The 23,099-nt window shown below is 42.6% G+C and overlaps 1 protein-coding gene across 1 annotated transcript; it reads right to left on the minus strand.

Annotated features, from left to right (window-relative positions):
• Window positions 1–10,967: 10,967 nt before the first annotated feature.
• On the minus strand, window positions 10,968–22,283 carry LOC130069491 (arrestin domain-containing protein 3-like). The gene is made up of 7 exons (XM_056233387.1): window positions 21,998–22,283; window positions 21,858–21,902; window positions 21,700–21,760; window positions 13,713–13,860; window positions 13,507–13,603; window positions 12,696–12,952; window positions 10,968–11,483 (listed from the first exon to the last, which is right to left on the minus strand). Exons 1-7 carry the CDS (start codon window positions 22,254–22,256, stop codon window positions 11,031–11,033), a joined length of 1,320 nt encoding a protein of 439 aa, XP_056089362.1. The 5' UTR covers window positions 22,257–22,283; the 3' UTR covers window positions 10,968–11,030.
• Between the last annotated feature and the right edge of the window lie 816 nt (window positions 22,284–23,099).

The raw sequence follows: 23,099 nt of genomic DNA on the forward strand, positions 1-23,099 counted from the left end.
TGGAGACGATAGCGCGGCCAGAGATATCACCTGTGCTCTGAAGGGTGTAGAGAGCACCTTAGGAATATACCCGTGTTTTGGCCTGAGGACAACTCTGCTGTCGTTAGGTCCAAACTCCAGGCAGGCAGCGCTTGATGACAGCGCGTGCAGCTCGCCCACTCTCTTGACCGAGGCGAGAGCCAGCAAGAGAGCAGTTTTGAGCGAGAGCTGTTTAAGGTGCACAGTTCGGAGGGGTTCGAGCGGGGCACTTTTGAGTAGGTCCAGGACCGTGGCCAGGTCCCAGATCGGCACTGAGGGGGGGCGTGGGGGATTTATCCTCCTGGCGCCCCTCAGGAAACGAACAACTAGGTAGTTTTTTCCTAGTGTGCGTCCTTCTACAGGGTCGTGTGATGCTGCTATGGCAGCCACATATACTTTGAGCGTGGAGGGGGTGCGGCCTGCCTCCAACAGATCTTGTAAGAAAACGAGTACACTCGGTACCTCGCATGTCTCAGGGTTCAGGTTCCTGGATTTACACCAGTCACTGAACACCTTCCATTTCTGGGCATATAAGCGCCTCGTAGAGGGTGCTCGCGCCTCAGTGATGGTTCTCAACACTCCACTGGGGAGGTTCCCGGGAACCCGTTGAGGGGCCATGCATGGAGATGCCCACAGATCGGGGCGGGGATGGAGGATCATCCCGTTGGCCTGCCTGAGGAGGTCTAGCCTCAGCGGAATCGGCCATGGGGCAGATTGCATCATCTGCATCAGTTCTGGAAACCACGTCTGGTTCTTCCAGAGTGGGGCTACCAGGAGCACTGCACATTTCTCCTCCCTGATCCGACTGATGACCTGAGGTAGCATCGCGACCGGAGGGAAGGCATACAGCGGGCGGCTCGGCCAGATTTGGGCGAGCGCGTCTGTGCTCTTTGAAAAGAAGAGAGGGCAGTGCGCATTTTCCTTGGAGGCAAAGAGGTCGACCTCTGCTCTGCCAAAGGTTTGCCATAACCACTGAATCGTTAGGGGGTGGAGAGACCATTCTCCTGGGAGAACTTTGTCTCTGGACAGCATGTTCGCTCCCTGGTTCAGAACACCTGGCACATGCGCTGCTCTCAGCGAGTGCAGGTTGCGCTGGGACCATAGGATGAGTTCCCTGGCCATCGAGTGCAGGGAGCTCGACCTGAGTCCACCCTGACGATTTATATACGAGACTACCGTCATGTTGTCCGTTCGGACCAGGACGTGCTCGTCCTTCAGGTACAGAAGCAGGGCTCTGAGAGCCAAAGCGACCGCTTTCAATTCCAGACAGTTTATATGTAGGCGCTTCTCCGGGTTTGACCACAAGCCGGAGACAGGCCTGCCCTCGTAAAGGGCCCCCCAACCTATTTTGGAGGCATCTGTCGTGATCATTTTTCTCCTTGTGTTCACGCCCAAACTCACACCGGACTGATACTAGTCGACAGCTTTCCAGGGCGTCAGGGCTTTTATGCAGCCGTGATTCGCTCTGATTAAAAAATGGCCCGAGCGCCACGCGTGAGTGGGGACATGGCTTTTGAGCCAGCGTTGGAGAGGACGCATGTGCAACAATCCTAGCTGGAGTACAGCTGATGCCGAGGCCATGAGACCGAGCATCCTTTGAAATCGCTTGACGGGGGCGCACGAGTCCGCTCTGAACAATGTTGCAAGGCGCCGGATAGTGAGCGCGCGCTCTGATGAGAGGCGCGTCGTCATCTGCACTGAGTCTAGCACTATTCCCAGAAAAGAAATATTCTGGCTGGGGGATAGCATGCTCTTTGCAAAATTGATTCTTAGACCCAGGCATTCTAGATGACTGATAATCCAAGACCTGTGTGTCACTAGCTGGCTCTCTGATTGTGCTAGGACTAGCCAATCGTCGAGATAATTCAGTATTCGCACTCCCCGGTGTCTCAGGGGGGAAAGTGCTGCATCCATACATTTCGTGAATGTACGGGGTGCCAGTGACAGGCCGAATGGTAGTACTGTGTACTGGTATGACTGTCCCTCGAAAGCGAATCTCAGAAATGGCCTGTGATGAGGCACTATCGGAATGTGAAAGTAAGCGTCTTTCAGATCCACTGATAGAAACCAATCCCCCGGGCGAACTTGCGCGAGGATATGCTTGGTTGTTAACATTCTGAACGAGCGAATCATTAAAGCTTTGTTCAGATGTCTGAGATCTAGAATGGGGCGGAGACCACCATCCTTCTTCGGGACAAGAAAATAGCGACTGTAAAAACCTGCCTCGCTCATAGAGGGAGGGACTGTTTCTATAGCGCCCTTCTCTATCAGTTTGAGCACCTCGGTGCGTAGAACATGTGAAACATCTTTTCTCACTTTCGTCTCGACCACCGCTGTGAAGCGGGGCGGTCTGCGAGCGAATTGAAGCGAGTAACCGTGTTTTATTATGTTCAAAACCCATTTCAGCATGCCGGGGATATTTTCCCAAGCTTTCGCTCGCACAGATATGGGCTGAATGCTGGCTGGGGGCGTGTCGCAGTGACGTATGGCTCCCGCCGGCAAATCGCCCTGTGCCAATACTGAGCTTACAGCTCTCAGAGGCGCGGGCGCGCGCTGAGCAGCTTTGTTGAATGCCGAGTGCAGGGGTGCGTGTGAGATTACAGGCACGCTCGCCACATCCGTAATGCTCACAGTGTGAGTTGGGGAAATGTTTAAGACTGTATGGACAGTGCTTATGGGTGGGGGTGCATAGACTGTGGTAGGCACGCACGCCACTTTCATAAAACTTCCCGCTCGCGGCGGGAGGTTTTTGGCCATATAAACAGTGTTTGTGAGTTGGGGTGCGTGCATAACAGCGGGCACACGCGCTACTCTTATAGAACTTCCCGCTTTTACTGGGGAAGTGTTTATAACTGTGGGAACAGTGCTTATGTGTAGTGGTGCATACATGACAGTGGGCACACAATCTACATTTATGGGGCGTCCAGCCTGAGCTGGGGAAGCATTTGGCACTGCTTTGACAGTTTTGATATGTGGGAATGCGCACTTTAGTGTGGACACGTGACCCTTTAATGACACAGACAGAAAATGGCTCTTTATGTGATTTCTGTGTGTCGCCGTAAAAACGGGCGTTTGTTTGCAGGTGAGCGAGCTGTGCGGCTGGCCCATTTGCTGCTGTACAGACATTTCCAGCCGCCTGTAAGGGGACTGGGTAATGTTTTAAACGTTTTGGAGAGAGCGGTCCGGCTTTTGCGAGACACGCGCTCTCTCTTTTTCTCCCTGTAGCTAGGAAGACTTACGAGGCTCTGGGTTCAGCACAATCTTGGGCCGAGGTCCCCGGAGCTCGGGCGGTTGCTTCCTGTTGGCAGAGCGCGAGCGGCGTCGGAAGTCAGTTTCAGGTCTGGGCTGAGAGACGGGAGGTGCCGTCTTGACTCGCTGCTGCTGAGGCGGCTTTTGGCGGCTCTGCGATGAGCTAGATCGCTTGGGCACGAAGTTCAGCGGACTCCTTCACCGCTAGTCCGAACAGGCCGCTTTGGGAGATAGGCGCGTTGAGGAACGACACCTTATCTGCATCCATCTCTGTTAGCGTCAGCCACAGATGGCGCTCAAGGACAGTTAGGTTAGCCATGGCACGGCCGATGGATTGGGCGGTGGCTTTTGTGGCACGCAGTGCTATGTCGGTGGCGCTGCGCAGATCCTTGAATGCCTCAGGATCAGGTCCAGACTCGTCCATGGTGCGGAGAAGTTTGGCTTGAAACACTTGGAGGACAGCCATGGAGTGAAGCGCTGACGCAGCTTGGCCGGCGGCGGCGTATGCGCGACCGGCGAGAGCTGAGGTAGATCGGCAAGGCTTCGAGGGATGAGAAGCTTTGGCTTTCCATCCAGCAGTGGAGGGTGGGCACAGGTGATTGGCCACAGCCTCCTCGAGGGGCGGAGTCCCCTCGTAGCCTCTTTCTTTCGCGCCGTCCACAGAGGCGAGCGGAGTGCGGAGCTTTCCACGACTTCGTGAGTTCGTCGTGAACTTCCGGGAAGGGGAGGGCCTTTGCCGAGGAGCCTGCCGGCGCCCCTGCAGGAACCACTCGTCCAGTCGGCTGCGGGCGGGTTCTTCCGGGGAAGACGAATCGAGCCCGAGGTCTTCCACGGCCTTAGACAGGATGCGGACGATCTCCGAGTCCATGCTGGAGCCCACGCTCCTGCCCGCTAACGTCGATGGCGCGGGGTCGAAGGACGAGCCCGGCCAGTCGTCGGATGCAGCATCAAAGGAAAGGCTGTCATCCTTTTCGTCGTCATCCCCTGACGCGCCAAACGAGACGAGACCCATCGCTCTGCTGGAGGGGTGCTGGTCCGCCTGTGTGAACTCGACTGGCGGCGGGGAGTCTTCGGGTGGTGGTGAAGCACGCGGGGATTGGCCCGGCGTGACGTCACTGCAAACCGCGTGCTCTGGCGGCCTCTGTGAGTGGCGCTGCTCTTTTAGAAAAGTGTCACGGGCAGGGACGTGCACAGGGGGGTTGCTCAGGTTGCCCGGGCAACTGCCCATATGCCCTTCTCACTCAAGTTGCCCTTCCGAGAAAAAAATTCAATCGTACAATGGATGCAGAATTTCACGTAGGCCTAGATTAAAAAAAAATCGCAAAGCCTCATTTACTTCCATTCGGGCACCGAAAGTGAAAGTCAGTATGAAGGGCAAACGCTGCACGCGACCATAGACTGCACGCGACCGGCGTAGGGCCACGCAAATTACTTAAGGCCACGCCTCCATCTCGTGTCATAGTCATAGCGCGCCGTCAAATGTGTAGCTACAACATCCACGACAAAATGAAGCGAAACTATCCTTCTGGTCACGAAAAGAGGAAGAAGAAAAAAACCATGAGAGTGAATTGCGGGAACAACAATCAGGTAAACTTGTGTTCTCTCCTCTCTAAGTTTGATGTCAGCAAAGTTTGATGTTTTTCGGTCTTGCTAACCTAGCTGGGCAGGCAGTGCATCTCTTGCATCACTTTGTGGCTGACAAAAGTGAGTGTAAAATACAATTATTTATTACGTTTGATTTTGATAAATGACAAAGTGCAACGGTGTTTGTTTACTGCAGCTCGGAAAACATAACCGCGTCGCGTGTGTTATCGTGCGTTCATAATGCGCGTTGCCGAAATGAAACTCGCATTTTTCAAGCAGAAATATGTGGAGACCAGACATACTGTACAATACATGTACGTGAATGATGCCACTCCCAATCAAAGTACACATTATACTTTTAAAACAAGACACTGATTATCTAGTCTCAGTGTTAAAAACTCTGAACAACTGCACTAATTATGCAAGATAGAAAGCAATGTATTGACAATTTGACATTGATTGACTATTGATTTATAGGCTATATTGAATTAAAAATGTTGATTAGCTGGACATACTGGTCAAAATGGATGCACATCCCTCAGTAAATAATAACCATAAATCAAGAATTGCTTCAACATGCATAATACAAAATTAAAAAAAAATCATACTGATGCCGAAAATGCCCAGGCTGTAGAAAGAACCAAAGTTAATCCCAAAAGCCAAAGCTCAGGGTTATAATTTATTATTTTCTTCTTATTTATGTTTACGTTAATATTCACTTACTTAATAATATTCACTTATTATCTTAACATTCTAAAGAAAATACTCTATTCAATAAATACTGTGTGTTTGAACCTCATTCTGTTCTATATTGTTGTACTTATTCTTTGACTGTTTTGTTTAAAGAAGGGAGGATTGTATGGGAGCGCTGAAGTGTCAGGTGTGATTGTGGCAATGGCAAATGGTTTACATAGCTCACGACATCACAGGTCAGGTAGAGGCCCCTTAGCAGAATTTTGCTTAGGGCCCCAGGGAGGTCAGGATCGGCACTGGGTTTAGCAGTCGATTCTGTTCCTTACCGGAATTCCTGTTCCCTTTACGCAATCATACTACAAATCATGCGTAGTTGCCCAGATGAGCAAAAAGCACAATTGAATGTACGGGAAGCCAAAAGGTTAAAAAGGGATTGTGTTTTTTCCGAAATCTAAGCGTTTTTTTTTTTTATTAGAAGCGAGTTTTTCCCCATCTGTCAAGAATTCAATCCAGATTATTTATTAAATTTTTTTTTTTTTTAAATTAAAAAACAATAAACAATAATATGAGGAACTCTTTTTCTCATGTGTATTTTGGTGACATTTAACATATTGTTAATACATTTTGTATACTGTTTACAAAGTTGCATATCATAAACCTGTCATCTTTGACGTTTGCAATCTTTATAAATAATAATAAGACCATAATATGAGGCATTGCGTTTGGACATAAACACGGTCAGATAAGGCAATTTGTATGGGCAAAATTCAACTGAATATATTCCTTCATATAGCCCGTGAGTTTTGGGGGTAGTGCCCTTTTTTCAGGTCAGAGCAACTGCCCCACAAAATTCCTGTGCACGTCCCTGGTCACGGGGGCGAACACTGGTAGCTTTGAAAGGATATAGGTGATGCGCGCCAGATGGCTTAGCAGAAGGCGATCGAAGGCGGCTGAAGGCGCCGGCGTCCTCGAAGCAGTCCTGATGTAGGCTTGTCGACGGCGGCGGCGAAAAGACTCCAAAAATCCGGAGGATCCAGCGAAGAGAAGGTCTTTGCTGAAGGAGATTAAATCTAAAGAACTCAGACGACGGGGCGCCCAATATATAGCCCTTGGCCATGCCCATCTTGGCGGGCTCTGACGCGCGCGGGCGCGAAGCACGCTCATTGGAAGCGGGTTCAGAGTCGCCCCGTCATAGGTTCGTGCAGTTGCCGCAGCACAGCCAATGACCGAGCTGCCTCGCTCATTGCTGTATGCTGTGCAGCTGCAATGCGTTTTACATAAAGACTTCAATATTTCTCGAGAAAAGGAGTTTTCCCATAGCGTAAGCTACTTACGCAATAGGAGGAACCTCTCGAAAGGGAACTATCGCTACTTCCGTTTCATGCTGACTTTTTAAAAGTAGCCTATAAAAAAGGCTACTATTTTACTGCAAACTGCAATATTTATCTAATAATAAACTACTCAAACTACTGTTTTTCCATCCATTCACAAGATTGTTTCTATAATGTGCAGTGGTGACTTATGTGCCAGAATGATATTCTAAAATTATTAATGTAAAATAGTGACGTTTTCTTTTTAAAGAAAAAGGGTTAACAGAAGGAAATATCCAAAATAATAAACAATAACCAAATGACGAGTCCATATACTTAACTTCAGAACTATATTGAGCACAACAAAGTGCACATGAAAACATTCCAGATCATAATTTTATTTTTTGTAAGAAAAAAAACTTTATTTTTATAATTTACAATGGATAGCCAACAGTGTAACAGCAAAAACTGAAGAATAAATAAAATATATAAATTATATATATATATTATGTTACATTTGTTTATAGCTTTCTTTTATATAAATAAATACTAGTCAAGCTGGTTACCAAACAGCACCACATGGAGATGCCAAAAGACCACAGCCACCTCGACCTTACTGCATATAGCTAACATGTGGATTTTGTTCAGAATTACTAAACACAGCAAAACACATACATGGTTTGTTTGCTCATTATTAATAATAACAGACTTGCATGTACCTAAGACTCTTGCATGTCACTGCAATCGTCTTTACCTAGAATACAATCTTTATGAAAACTTGTGGCTCGTTAGGGCGGATAAAATAATCTCTCTTTTTGGATTAGATTAGAGAACACTGATTGGCTGAATGAATTGTGTCATACCTTGAAATATGTTCATATCTTGAATCAGCAGTGAATTGCCTAAACTACTACATAGATGCACTTCCTGTGGGTGATCCTCTCTATATCACCCCAGAGCTTAACTTGAGACATGCGGACAGGCATATAGGGAATATACGGGCAGAGCATATATTTTGCACAGATGATTATCAATGATAATATGAGTAATTAATGAGTCATTTCAGTTTTATATTCATTCATAAATGAAAATATATACAATACTTATTCAAATCTAACTGCAGTATAGTCAGTGTTCAGTAAAACGTGAAAATATATGGTTGTGTTAAGCAGACAACTGACAGTTGAAAATCGGATTTTTTGTAACAATTTATGCAGAAAATCTAAAATCCAAGGGTTCACATACTTTTTCCTTCAACTTTATAAGGCATAGAACATTTCTGGAGAATAGTATACTTCATAATAAAGAAGGATTTATCTTTTTCAAGAGAATGTATACCAAAGGTTTATAAATAGAACAAAAACAAAAAACAGTATAGGATTTGTTTTTAACTTTAAAGGAACACTATGTAATTTTTCGCAGCTAGAGGTCGCTTATTTAAAACAAACGCATAGCTTGATAAACGTGAATTTGGCTCGAGAGAAGTGGAGCTTTTATTATGCAGCAGATGACCTCTTCCGCTTCTTCCGGTCATATATGTGGGGTAACAGTTTACATTTGAGTGTGTTGAAAGTTATGTTATAATGCTACTCTGTACGTTCGCTATTATGCAGCTACTATGAGACACTTGTTACACACTGCAGTAAGCTAGATCGATATTAGGTATGGTAAAACATGGTACTTGCGGTAAATCAAGAAAACGAGATTTAAACAATAAGACTAACTGTGTTGAGCTATATAAGAATGATTCGTTTTCTGTCAATGAATGTATTCAAACAATTGCTCACCTGTCTAATAAAACACATAATAGTTTAAAGTGTCTTTGGTGTTTCCATGATTTCTACAGAATAAATCCAGAAATTGAGGGTAATACTGGTATGATGTCATTAATAGGCGATGCATTGATTATTTCTATGGATTTAAACATTATTGGAAACATTTGGGATAATGGAATACACAGTCAACAAAACATATAACATTGTTCTAGTGGTTTTTAATCCAAAAATCTTACATATGCCTTTAAGGGGTCCTATTATGCTTTTTCACTTTTTCAACTTTAGTGTGTAATGTTGCTGTTTGAGCATAAAAAAGATCTGCAAGGTTACAAAGCTCAGAGTCCACTCCAAAGGGAGATATTTTTTAACAGAATCCTCTTTTCAAGAACTACAACGAACAGCTCGTTTGGACTACAACGCATTTTTTACGGTTCTTGTGAAGTCACAATGTTATTCATTTAAAGGGTTAGTTCACCCAAAAATGAAAATTCTGTCAGTATTTACTCACCCTCATGTTGTTCTAACCCCGTAAGACCTTCGTTCATCTTCGGAACACGAATTAAGATATTTTTGATGAAATCTGAGAGCTGGATCACTCCTCCATAGGCTTCTTCAGGGATTGAACTTGCCGGCCTCGAAAAGTTATTAAAGACATCGTTAAAATAGTCCAAGTGACTACAGTGGCTCAATCTTAAATTTATCAAACGACGAGAACACTTTTTGTGCGCAAAACAAAACAAAAATAACGACTTTATTTCAACTATTCATTTCCTTCTCTGTGGGCCTCGAGTCAGTTCACTAGTGTAACAGCGTACGCTTCTGTTGTTGTACGTCACACGCATCACCCACATGACCAGCGTCGGCCAATAGTGAGCCTACGTGTGACGTAGCTCTACGCAATAACACTAGTTAAACTGACTAGAGGCCCAAAAAGAAAGGTAATGAATAGTTGAAATAAAGTCGTTATTTATGTTTGTTTTTGCGCACAAAAAGTATTCTCGTCGCATGATATACTTTAGATTGAGCCACTGTAGTCACTTGGACTATTTTAACGATATCTTTAATAACTTTTCGAGGCCGGCAAGTTTCACTCCCTGAAGAAGCCTATGGACTAGTATGAAGGAGTGATCCAGCTCTCAGATTTCATCAAAAATATCTTAATTCGTGTTCCGAAGATGAACGAAGGTCTTACGGGGTTGGAACAACATAAGGGTGTGTAAATACTGACAGAATTTTCATTTTTGGGTGAACTATCCCTTTAAATAATCTACGCCCACGGAAATCGCAAAAAAAAAAACGGGGCAATGCCTGGTTGAGTTGCGCTAGAGAAGATGAAGAGTGTTGTCTCTGTTTTTTTCCACATTGGGAAAAACTTTGTTCTAAGGCAGATGAACTTAGAGTGGTTAATTTATTTTTAAAACTGTTCCTGAACATTATAACCCCAACGTTTGTCTGTGTGCTGCAATTTTACGGAGAACAGCTTCCAGAACCTAAGAGAGTACAATGCAGGCTACGGACAAAAGCTTCTCCTGAAAGACGTAGCTGTTCCCACTTTGTCGGAACAATCTGTTAAAGCAACACTAAGTAAGAATAATTTAAAAAAAAAAATCAAAATCGTTTCAGTGGTTCATCAAGTCGTGACATGGTGAAATGCACTTATGCCACCGCTTTGCGGTCCTTTATCTGATATATCCACGCTATGTAAGATTGCCAGATCGGGTCGCGTTTCTGTAGTCCGAATGAGACATAACAAAACTACAAATAACATCAACACATTGGATAAGATCAAATCTATAATCTATAAAAAATTACAAAAAACATAGCACTCTGAAACGTCCTGTAAAATATGTGCTTGCAAAGTCTGTGCTTGAAATCCGTTCTGCGTGATCCTCTTGTTCGTTAACATTGTCGAGGTCTGAAGAGGGATTGAATTGGTTTAAAATTGACGCCATCCTTAATTATTTACATTAGAGAAGAACTCGCTTTTATGGAGGGGCGTGACATTTCCCCAACATGTGCTTCTCCGCTAAGCGGTGCCAATCACAACACACTGGACCAACAAACCAATTACAGCACATTACGTATTTTGGAGGGAGGGGCCTCATCGAAACAGGAACTAAATGGTACATTCGAGCCAGACTGGGGAGAGAAGAGCTGTAATACTGTAATAATATGTGAAAAATTAGGCTTTTTTTAACAATCAAGCATGAAAACATTGTAGTACACCCTAAAAACAAAATCAAGACTTAGTAAAAGGGCATAAAAAGGACCCCTTTAATTACAATCGACATTCACTTACTAAAACAGGCACAAAATAATATAAATCATTTTAGCAATCTAGGTAAAAAAAAAATATCAGAAAACAAACCTACAAGGTGATTCTAAAATGTTGTCATCAATGTCAAGATTTTTCAGGGTGGTCTGGCAACTGTGGATACAAATGACATTCCTGATATGGAGGTGGAGCTGATGAGTCAGACTGATGTGAAACTGAAGGACCAAATTGACCAGGAAGTCCAGCGTAACTAGGGGGAGCAAATTGACCCGGAAGTCCAGGGTAACCAGGAGCAGGAGACTGACTGAGAGGAGGTCCAGGGTAACCAGGAGCAGGATAATGACTCAGAGGAGGTCCAGGGTAACCCAGAGCACCACAATGACCAGGTGGTTCAACCATATTAAATGGTGGGGCAGATGGAGGCATAGGAGGTGGGTTGGGGTACGCATTGCCACCTGGTGGTTGATTCCAGATTCCAAAGTCACTGTTTGTAGCACTACTTACACCTGATAAAGACTGAAGAGGAAGAATCACTACTGGGAATTTGATCTCCGAAGCAAATGGCACATCCAGGCAGACCTAGGCACAAAAAACCAACACAAAAAAAAACACAACAACAAATTATTCAGTTAGGAGTGGTTAACAGAAACTTTTGTCTGTACAAGATGAGCTATCAGTACAGCCCTTGATTTTAAAGACAGTGAACATGTAAAGATACAGCTTTAAATAAAAAATACAACACAGATATGCCACTGCAACTTAATATCAGGAGTATTTGTGAGTAGGCCTAATTGCTCTACCACATGTCCTTTTACTTATGTTTTCATACACAATAAAACGTACAATACTGATGTATAACACAGCACTAAAATGTACATTTATGTATTAATAATTTTACAGCTGTACAAATGTTTACAAATCCTTATTTATGAATATTAAAATCGTGGCATTAATAGAAAATGTGAAGCTGACCTGTTGGTTAAGCATCTTGTTTAGATGCCATATTAGGAAAACCGTGCTGCCTTTCTGCTAGTGATATTAAACCAAACAAAATACAAAACTTTCAAAAACACTCAGCAATTTGATTATTTTATTGAGTGATAGGCAGTGGGTTTAATTAGGGACATTATTAATATATTTGCTATCTGCCGTCGTCTTCTCACCCTCTTAACCTGCTTTCCTTGTTTTTGCACGTAGCAAATGTGAAAAAAAACTTATTACATTGTTCAGTTTTCTCCCTGAACGATGATGTGAGTTACTATGGCAATTCTGATGCAGCATGAATGACCTACAATGGCAACATTTTTCACAATCACGATAGAAATTCAAAACACTGACTTAAACTTACTAGCAATAAGACAGCACGATCCTCCTAATATGCGGTCTAAAAAAGACAGTTACCCAGAACTCAACAGGGCATGACGTCAGCTTCACATTCTCCATTTTGATTCTTTTGTATTCAATTGTCATACCAATTGCATTGTTTTCAGTCGCATTTATTAAAATCGGTTAACATAAAAATGATAACATTTCACTCTGTTCTGTGACTTCTGCTGCAAATTAGTTTCGATTACATTGTTAAACAAGATTACACTTTAAACCCTTAATGTTTAAAACTGCGTAAACACATTGCAATAAACCAAATACACAAAATAATGTTCTTTTTAGAACCAACATATGACCCCTTTAATACCTATGTATTAACAATGAGACCTGGCTGCCCAATCTAATGTATTTGTTCATTTCATTGCAATTTTACTATTTGTCTTTGCTTTAGATGCTGAAACTCACCCTGAGTCTGTACTCAACCTTGAGTATCCTACAGTTTAGGATAGAGACGGTAAGGCTGGGAGGAATGGGCAGCACTTTGGTGACGGTTTTTCTTGAGTTTGGCTCAATAGGATCCCCTTCCTCTTTAAAAATGTCCTGTATGTGAAGTTTTCTCTTTCCTCTTGCGAAGAAACTGTGTTTTTCATACAGGCAGTATTTTGGCTTGATTGTACGGGATGAATTGTTCTGAACTTCAGCCAAAACTTTCAAGCCCTCTCCTGTAGTGAGACACAATAAGACAATTAGTTCAATTAAAATTACTTGGTGAATTATCACAAGAAACTATGATTCTGTCTATTTGGACAAAACAGGACTCTTAATTCAAAATCATGTTACATATGGGATATAAAAAAAATACACAATAAACAAATTAATAAAGAACTGTAGTGATAACATGATGATTGTACAGTATGTATACATTTTGTGCAAGCTCTGTAATAAGTCTATGCTACATTGAAAAAAAACAACCATAATAATTCTACAAGTGGTGCGTGGGTTCAGGGACTTATGGTTGTTTTCATGCCTAAAATGTGTAACTTTTTTGTCAATTATAACAATAGACATGATCTGAAACTCGAAAATGAAAAATGTCCATCCACCTCTCGCCTACTCCAGAGATGTTTGCGATTTTATAATCATTTCATCTTCTTACAAAGATTCAGAAATAGTTTGAATAAGACTCCCCTTAAAATGGTTGTCTACAAGATCCAACTTTGAGTTTTCTGACAAACAAAAAAACATGCTGAGATGTTAATAATATATATAATTTTACCAAGGTAGTATCCCATTTTCTCAGTCTTTATGTTCATGGAGACACTCCCAAAGGAGAAGAGATTCATTTGTTCATCTTTGGTTCTGTACTGAGGTGCCTAAACAAGACAAAACAAGTAAAAGAGAGGAAACTGAACCTTAAAACAAGGAACGTATGGTATAGATTAGAAAGACAGTGCATGGGATTTTCAATAATGATAATCTCACCATTAGTTCAGGATTGAACACATCAGGACTGGGGAAATAGAGAAACTCTGCTTTGGCTTTGCTAGAAATACGCATTGATCGGGATAGTTTTGTCTCCAAAGTATAGACAATTTTTCCAACTGAAGCTTTGAAGGTTGGTGGAAAGTGCCTATAAGAAAATAATGTAATAATGTAAAAACAGTCATTTTATTGCAGAAAGTAAAGTATCATTAAAAGTTTGAAATTCTTGAAAATAACATTGGCAAAAGTAATATTTATATTCAACATGTGCTATATTTACTTAAGGGTCAGAACAATGACATCTGCTGGTTGGGCAGTGATCTGCATTATGGACAATAATCATTGTGCCTATAAAATGATGTAAAAGACAAAAAGTTTAAATTGTTGCCCATTTTATTCTTTTTTTGTTTTGGTTTAAAATATTGGATTGCTTCCCTTTGCATGTCTCTTGAACAATGTTATGTGCAATAAAAAAAACATTGTATCACCACAGACTGGAGCACTAATGACTTCCCTGTAAGGACATCTTAATTGAGAAACACGAAAATATCAAGTAGTGTAATAGTCACTTTAAAAGGTTGAAATCCTCTTCATTGTGGAACTTTGTATGGATTAATTAGTTGACCTTGTTGGACTTGGGTTGTAAATTGTTGGGTTCTACAAAGCACAGGCTGTTGGGACTAGGACAATGACTGTGGATAAATGTAATTGAATGAAATTGCCTGAGGAAAGGCCTCGTAGTATGGGGAGAAGAAGTGATATGACTGCAGAGGGAAAGTACGTTTTCTGCGAATCCTTATGGAATATTCTCAATTGAAATGTTCATTTAAATATCTAAACATCTAAATCTAAATCTTTAGGCATATTGAGTTGAGATTTCGAAATAGAGGAATATAAGGAACCAGATGTTGCTAATGAAAGAAAACATTAAAAATGTAATCTCCTCATACAGAGGAAACTCTCAGATTTAAGTAGAAAATGTAATAGACAAGCAAGTGAAATTAATTAAACTGTTTAATTTGGAAACAGTTAAACATTTGGAAACATTCAAAAACTGTCTAGAGTTTACAGAATTACAGGCAACTGTAAAGGTTTTAATGAAAGATGATTGCAAGAAGGGAGTAGATCATTATGATTGGTTTGAACCAAAGTTAATTAATCTCAATGGTTCCCTTTTGATACAGTTCACTCGCATTGCATCAGTTTCTTAGCTGACGCTATTCAGTAACTCCGTTTCTCTGAATACTGAAGCTTGATTGGATCACGTCTGTGGACCTGCACAGACAAATGGCTTTTCGGCTTGCCAAAACGGGCGAGGTCAACTGCCTATACAAGTCAGCGATGGATGCCATTTTGTCAGAATCTTTCTCCTTCATGCGTGGAGATCTTATCCCCCCAAAGACGAGAAAAGAAGCCTTCCTGCTCGTCATGAGAAGAAGCCTCAGCAGTGGATTAACGTCGCTTCAGCAGCTGCAAAAGAGATGTTAAGCTTTCCCCATTGGAAGAGGCTACCGCCCCACACCTCTGCCCACCCACAGCTCTCGGATGGAAGACCAAAGCTGCCCACCCCTCCAAGCCGTGCAGAGCCACGTCGGCCTTGGCGGCCACTGCATATGGTGCGGCTGGATCCCCTCTTCACACAATGTGTGAAGTTTACCAAGTTTACCAAGACAAACTCCTCCGCTCCATGGACGAATCTGGACCCGGCTTCCTTTATACAGCTGCGCAGTGCCCAGCACTGTCCATAGCCCATGCGATTAGACGAGCGTGGGCCTATTTGGTGGTCCTCGAGTGCCACCTTTGGTTAAATTAAACGGAGATCAAGGATGCCGACAAGATGGCCCTCCTAGACTCCCGTCTCTCCAGTGGTCCTCTTTGGTTCTGCGGTAGATGGTTCTGCTGAGCATTTTACAGCAGCCCAGAAATCGTTGCAAGCCATGCGTCATTTCCTCCCGAAGAGGCAGTCCCAAACCGCCGCTGACTCAGCAGCACACCAGGCCAGCATATACGCCTGATCTACCCCAGCCCAAGGCAGAACCCGAGATCAGGCAGCCCAAAGCGCTACCCTTTTCCGTGGAACCAGGAATCCTAAGATAGTGCTGGACCCTGAGCAGCAGCCTAAGCAGTCCAGATATACCAGGCATGAAGAGGAGATTCAACCCCCTATTCAGTTCCAGGCATTGGGAACGTTGTTTTTGTTGAAAATGCTGAGTCCGCCCCAACAAGAGTGTACATACCCAAGCTCCTCACCACTTTTCCAGTGAGTCAAAAAAAAAAAAGAAAAAAAAAACCTTTCCCCGAAAAGAGCACTTATTTTTCTTGCACTATAACAAGCATCAGCTCTCCACCACAACGTGGCGACCCTCATCACAGATTGTTTTTCAGATTAGCGCTCAAAATATCCCAGAAACTGTTGGGCCTCATGGCAGCAGCCTCAACAGCAGTTCCTCTAGGTCTGCTTCATATGCGGCCCATTCAATACTGGCACAATGGCTGGCATTGTGAAATGGACACATCAATCTCAGGGTAACCCAGAGGGTAACCCAGAGTCTCAGTTCCCTGGAATTTGCCTGGACGGGCCTGATGCTGAACTGGCACATCAACAGCCTAGAAATGATGGCAGTCTTACTGGCCTTTTAAAGTCTTCCAGCCAGAGCTGACGGGGGACCACGTCTTGTCCCGATCAGACAACATGACAATGGTAGTCTTCATAAATCACCAAGGGGGACTCAGGTCACACCTCCTAAACAGGCTGGTGAGTCGCCTCTTCCTTTGGGCTCAGCACAATATCTACTTGGCGAGAGTGGTGCATGTGCCAGGGTCTCTGAACAAGGGAGCGGACATGTTGTCCTGGAACTGACCGCATCCGGGGGAATGGAGGCTCCACCCCCAGACGGTGCAGATGATTTGGAGTGTCTTCGGGCAAGGGGAAATAGACCTATTTGCCTCGAAAGAGAACTCCCACTGCCCAACGTTGTTCTCCAAGGAACAGGATGCATTGGCCTATGAGTGGTCCCCTTCAAGCCTGTATGACTTCCTGGAGGAAGCAGCTTCACTGGAGGAAATACATAAAGGCACAGCGAGGGCCATCTGTGGGCCAATGGATCTTTTTTCTTCAAGAAGAAAATCGGGCAGTGGAAGGTCTCTCTCGATGCAAAGAGGTTCACCTCTGCTTGTCCTAAAATGCAAACCATCTGGTGGTGGAGCCTCTACTCCCCCGGGGGCGGTACGTTCCGGGACAGCATATATGCTACAGTGTTCATGGAGCCTGGCACGTACAGCGCTCTTCTAAGTGAAGACATTGGCTATCCATTGCGCCCACAGGAGGAGGCGGCACGCCAACTTGTTCATCGGGTGAGACCTGAGACCCTTGGTGATTTATATAGGCTACCACTGTCCTGCTGTTCAATCGGACCAGGACATGGTGCCCTCTAAGCTCTGATTGGAGCTCCTTGAAGGCCATCATTTCCAGGCAGTTGATGTGCCAGTTTGTCATCGGCTCCGTCCAGAAGCCAAAGGCTGGCCGGTCGTTGCATAAGGCGCACCTAGCGAGCCTCCGAGCGAACTGGAGTGAGCGCTCGATTATTACCAAAACCCAATTCGACATGCCGGCTTAGCTTATCAATTTGGGTTTATAAGCCTGGCTCCATGCAGCGAGGGGTTGAACAGTGACCAAAGAAACACGCGAAAAAAGAGAGAGACTGACAAACCCCCAGCAAGTGCCACAAAGCAGGTTGCGATAACACAAGCATTTACAAATGCTACACAATATGAAAAGGATTAGTTTTTTTAGTTTTATACAAGTTATATTTTACTCTTAAGATGGCAATATTTACAATAATTTATTTTGTTTACAAAAAGAACTATTTTCTAAATTTTTTAGGAAACTTTCTTTTTACATTAAAACTTAATGACTTTTTTATAAGACGTTTTTATTTCAAGCATTGTATGCTCTGTTTGATTCAATAGAGCTTCACAGTCCCGCCCACAGCCCGAGAGAGCTTTGGTGCCGGAAGTAAATTTCCCATTCATTTCTCCCATTGACGTTTTGGAAAATCCGTATCTAAAGAGTTTTAGAGCATGTCTGAGGATAACCAGCTACGGCTGAACTCATAAGCAGTGCTGGGGAAAGTTACTTTGAAAAGTAATGCGTTACAATATTGCGTTACTCCCTTAAAAAGTAACTTATTGCGTTACTTAGTTACTTTTTTAGAAAAGTAATGTGTTACGTTACTTTTGCGTTACTTTTTTTCCACCTGGGCTGGGCTTGTTTTTTTATACCAAAAAAGATATATTTTTGGGCAAATGTAAAGAACAATTTGGGCCGGTCAAACAAACCTTTCAGCTGCTGCTGTTCTGGGTAACAGAAGAAGAGGATGCAGGAGAAACAAATTTAACACTTACTTTACCAATAAAAACATATAAAAAAATCTATAGTCATTTTTGCTTATGGTTTAAATGAAAAATCGGAGGTCAGAAGCAAGTACTTTGCTCAATAAAGATTAAATGCATAACAATTTGTTTTATTTAACATATTTAGGTATTGGAGGTTTGCATAGTGTTCTGATTCTGCATTTCGCTGATTTTATTCATTTTGAGGAATATTGAATCTTTTTTGTGCAAGTGAGATGAGTAAATCCACACTTACATTTAATCTAGAACTATAATAACCATCATGTTACACACAACGCCTCTGCACTTCGATTTGTCTCAACATTAGGACAGAAGAGCAGTCAGTCAATAAAGGTGAAAACAAAGTAACTTGCGTTACTTATTAGAAAAAGTAACTCAGATATTTTGTTGTAAATTTTAAAAGTAATGCGTTACTTTACTAGTTACTTGAAAAAGTAATCTGATTACGTAACTCAAGTTACTTGTAATGAGTTACCCCCAACACTGCTCATAAGCATACAACATATCATTTCGAGTGAAAAAACGAAGAGAAAATCCAAAAAAAGTCAAAGGTACAAGACTGTGTACATATTTTCATTTCCGAGCGAAGGAACTACTCATCCCATAAACCACCGCGCCTCACTGAATTCGACTGAAGCCACAACCGCGAAAGAGCCTTTTGAGCGACTTCCAAATCTGACGACGGCCATGTTAACTTTTTCCTCCAGTGAATTATATAGTAAATGTGCAGGGAAACTCCTTTTCCTCGATTTACTGAAGCTTATATGTAAAACGCATTTGCAGCTGCACAGCTAACACATTGAGCATCTGGCTCGCTCATAGGCTGTGCTGCAGCAACTGCACATCCAATGGCGCAGGCGCCTCTGACGTGCGACCAATGAACTAGACCTACGTCATTACACGATCTTCAGTCTTCACGGACCTTCACAGGGTTTAACCAGACACGTTACACGACTTCCACCAATCAGATGCATCACTGTGGGATTGTTGGATTGTTCAGGATTGTAGGTAATGAAGTACTTATCCAATACATTGCGAATAAAAGGCATTTATCTTAAAACAAGGTTAGCGCCCCATGAACTTTTGGCGTTTATATGAGCATATACAATCACTTAGTACAGCCGTAGCTGGTTTTAAGTCTTCCATGTATGGTTATGTTTTTATGGCTTATACCCCAACTGTCAATGGAGAAATTGTATTGATTTTTTACTTCCGGCACCGGCTGTGATGTGATGCTCTATTGTTTGAAATATTTAATAAATAAGCATTAAAAGCTATCTGTGTTTCTCCTTATTTTAGAATCACAAAGATAGGATTATGCACTCTTTCATTAGAAAAAATAACCGTGAACATATTTACAGTATTAGCCTTGCCAGTGACATATGAGAAAAAAAAAAAAAATCAAATAATCGTTCAATAATCGTAATCAAGGTAGCTTGTTCGATTAATCGCGATTATGATTTTAGCCAAAATCGTCCAGCCCTAGTTTATACCTCTCCCTAATCAAACACACCTGATTCAACTCATCAGATCATTAGTAAAGACTAAGCTAAGGCCTTGTCCACACGGAGACCCATTTAGCTGTATACGTAAAAAATTTGTATCGTATTGGCGTTTCGTCCAGACGGAACCAGTGTTTTGAAACCGCTATTTTTGTAAACCCGGTCCCACAGTGGATAAATCTGAAAACGACACCCTTGCGTTTCATGTGTACAGCCAATCCATATATTTTGTGAAACGATGTCGACCCTAGTCAGACACCACTACTTTGGCCCTGTACCAAATGGCGCACTTCATGCGGACTTTCGGTCTCGTGGACTTAAATTGCGCGTGCTCGCAGAGTCTACGAGTCCGTAGGCCGTCCCATTTAGCATTTTAACGCTCTGAAGTGTGCTCAGCAGCGCCCCCTTTGTACCATTGAAGCCGTCTTCCGCGAAGCCCGCATAGATGCCGGCTCCACGCACTTTAACTACCCAGGAATCCTTGCGAAAGGCCAATCAGACAACGGATGGGAGGAGATTTCGCGCACGGACAATTGTTAACATGGCTGAGAAGAAAATATTTAAGTGTAATTATCATTACGGTTTTTATGACAAGTTTATACAAACATTATGATCATCGACCAGTGGTTGATGTCTCACTCTCAAACATAGGCTAATAATAGTGAGCTGAATTATACGATCGCATTATGATTCATTAAATAAATAGAAAAGAATGTCAGGGCTTTACTGAGTCATTTGTAAACACAACAACAATAGGCAGCATATTTCCCCGAACCTGTAGCTCCTGTCCATAACAACAATCAGACTGTCTTCCTGTTTCCGGCGTGACGATCGAGTCTGTCCCAAAAACACCTCTCAATGCGCCCTCACGGACTCGCGCTAAGGGCCCTATAGGTCTGCACTACATGACGTCACCGAAGTGTGGACTCTGAGGAAGTCCACAAGTCCGGAGTGTGCCATTTGGGACAGGGCCATTGCGTAACAGCAACAACAACTGCGGACTACACGCACGAGATAGTTACCAATGTAATTAGTACTAACGTAAAACAAGAAACCCAAGTTTTGGTGGAAGCAAACATGAAAGCTGTTAGAAAGCATGTGAATGTACAAACCCTTTCACTGCTCAAAATAAATAAATAAATAAAAATCATGTGCAATCACATTTTCATTCCCAAGTTGTACACCAGGTCTTCTGAAAGAATGGACTTCTGCATGTTTCTGGGAGACTTAGCGAATTGGCAGTGCCAGAAGATAATGGTTTGTTTAGTGTTTTTGTTCTTGTAGTAGACACTCAACAAACAAAAGATGACATATAACAAAAGATGTCAGACGTGTTAAGAAAAGTAGCCTTAGACCTTCCCCCCTTTTGTTGGAATAGATTATTGTAAAAAGAGGTGATGACATCAAAGGTACAGTGTTATTTATTTCCATGCCTTACAATAATTCACTTTTTAGTGCCTGAGGCAGATCAGATACAATTATTTGTTATAGGTTACCTAATAAATAATTCACAATACCCCTCACCCAACAAGTGTAAGATTTTATGTGGTACTACCCCCAAACTGCAACTAACATCCCGATGCAGAACAAGGCACTGGTTATAACACAGCAGCAAAGACAAACCAGGAAGATAAAACTGTATTAAGACCCAAAAAAAATTTTTTAGAGAGATTTACTCTCACTTCATTCACTTTGAAACACACAAATAAACCTTCTAATCATATACAACCACTAGAGAAATGTGTATGCTAAACATAGGCCTATCCCATTTTCCAATCTGATGGTTGTCTTTTTGCATTGTTTTGACTATGTGTTCATTTTAAATGTACGTTTTAGATTTGCATATTGTTAACCAAGAAGATCACATAGGCTATAACCAACATGCAGGGGGAAGAACATTTCTGGTTATTAAAACTTTTAAAAAGGCTAAAGTTGTGTTCATTTGCATGTATTTAAGGAGCAAAGCAAAGGTTTTACTTATGCTTCAATTTTTACCCTACTTGACACTTTAGTTGTTTGCGTATAAAAGATCATAGCCTACTTGTCGAAATGCAACAAACCCCGTAACTTACTGTCGAGGTAACTGAAGGGTGAATGGGTAAACATGACGGCCTGGTGCAACAACCGAAGAATCTAACAAATCAAAAATCAAAGCAGAGCTCAGCATGTTTTTCAGATTAATTTGTAAAGCTCTTTTTGTAAGATTCATCCATTCCACGACCAGACTTACACGGCTGTCCTGATGGATCTCTCAGCATCATCTCATGGTCATTACCTACAAGATCAAGTTACAGTACAACATAAAGCTGGTTAAATCGACCTGAGTTCTCCTAATTGTTACCAAAAAAATACAGCTGTAGTTCCTCCTACCATGTGTTTTGTTCTCCCGAACGAAAAACCTCTCCACGGAATAATACTTTTCCTTATCGGAGTAAACAACAGTGCTTTTGTGACGCTCCCTCCAGCAAACCTCTGCTTTCCCTTTGATTTTTACACTCAGCGACTGCATTTTCGTGTCCTTCGCTAGATCCAAAATGACATGTCCCGATATAAAATCCCCGCTAGAGAAGGTATTGTTCTGATTGATAGGACTGTATATTATAGAAATGTTTTTCACAGTGACGGACATCGCGTCTCCTGGTGCCAGTATCCGCTTCTGACGTTTGATCCCAATGGAATATCCCTTTATAGCAGCACGCGCTTCCTGCAGGAAACTATATATAGGCTATATATATGTGGTCCTGTCTATATAAAGCAAAACTGCTGAAAATACAAGAAACAAGCCATAAGGTCACATTAACAGCCTGCTGACCAAGAGATTGTGTTCAGTCACAAATCTAAGGATAAAATTCTGCTGCACTGAAGGTTCCAAAGCACAGTGGCCTCCACCATTTGCCAAAAGTATTTTTTTTTTTTTCAAAGTGCTTGTCAAAGTGCCTAAAGGTCTAGATACTTGTCACAATCTTGTCTTTGCTTTGTCGTTATGGGGTATGAAGTAGCCTATAGATGTGAAGTGATATGAAGTGAATGTGTTTAAGCATTTTAACATACAGCCTGCGACAACAAAATATAAAAAGATGAACCGGTCTGATGTATACTACAGTGTTTGAGAGTAGGCTAGTTTCAAAGTACACATTGTTCGCAGGCAGCCAAGACCATATGGGGCATTATGCAAAATTGTTACAAACCAAGGACACTGATCTCCACCTCTCTGGACGTCATGGGTGGAGCTTGACCTGGTCCATCTCCATCCCTGTGGATCTAATGGGTGGAGGGATTTAGTTATGGGTAGGGTTAGGGTGTGGTTGAACATTCTACCTCCACCCATTATGCCCAAATTACATCCAGAGAGGGGGAGCTGGACATCACGCTCCACCCATGGCTCTGCAGTGAGCAGCCTCTTTCTTTATTACACATTATATGAAAGGTATAATATATTCAGTATATGATATTACCTTTAGAAATAAGAAAT

This window comes from Rhinichthys klamathensis, unplaced genomic scaffold, assembly GCF_029890125.1.
Source record: "Rhinichthys klamathensis goyatoka isolate OS25496 unplaced genomic scaffold, OSU_Roscu_1.1 h1tg000369l_1, whole genome shotgun sequence".
NCBI lineage: Eukaryota > Metazoa > Chordata > Actinopteri > Cypriniformes > Leuciscidae > Rhinichthys > Rhinichthys klamathensis.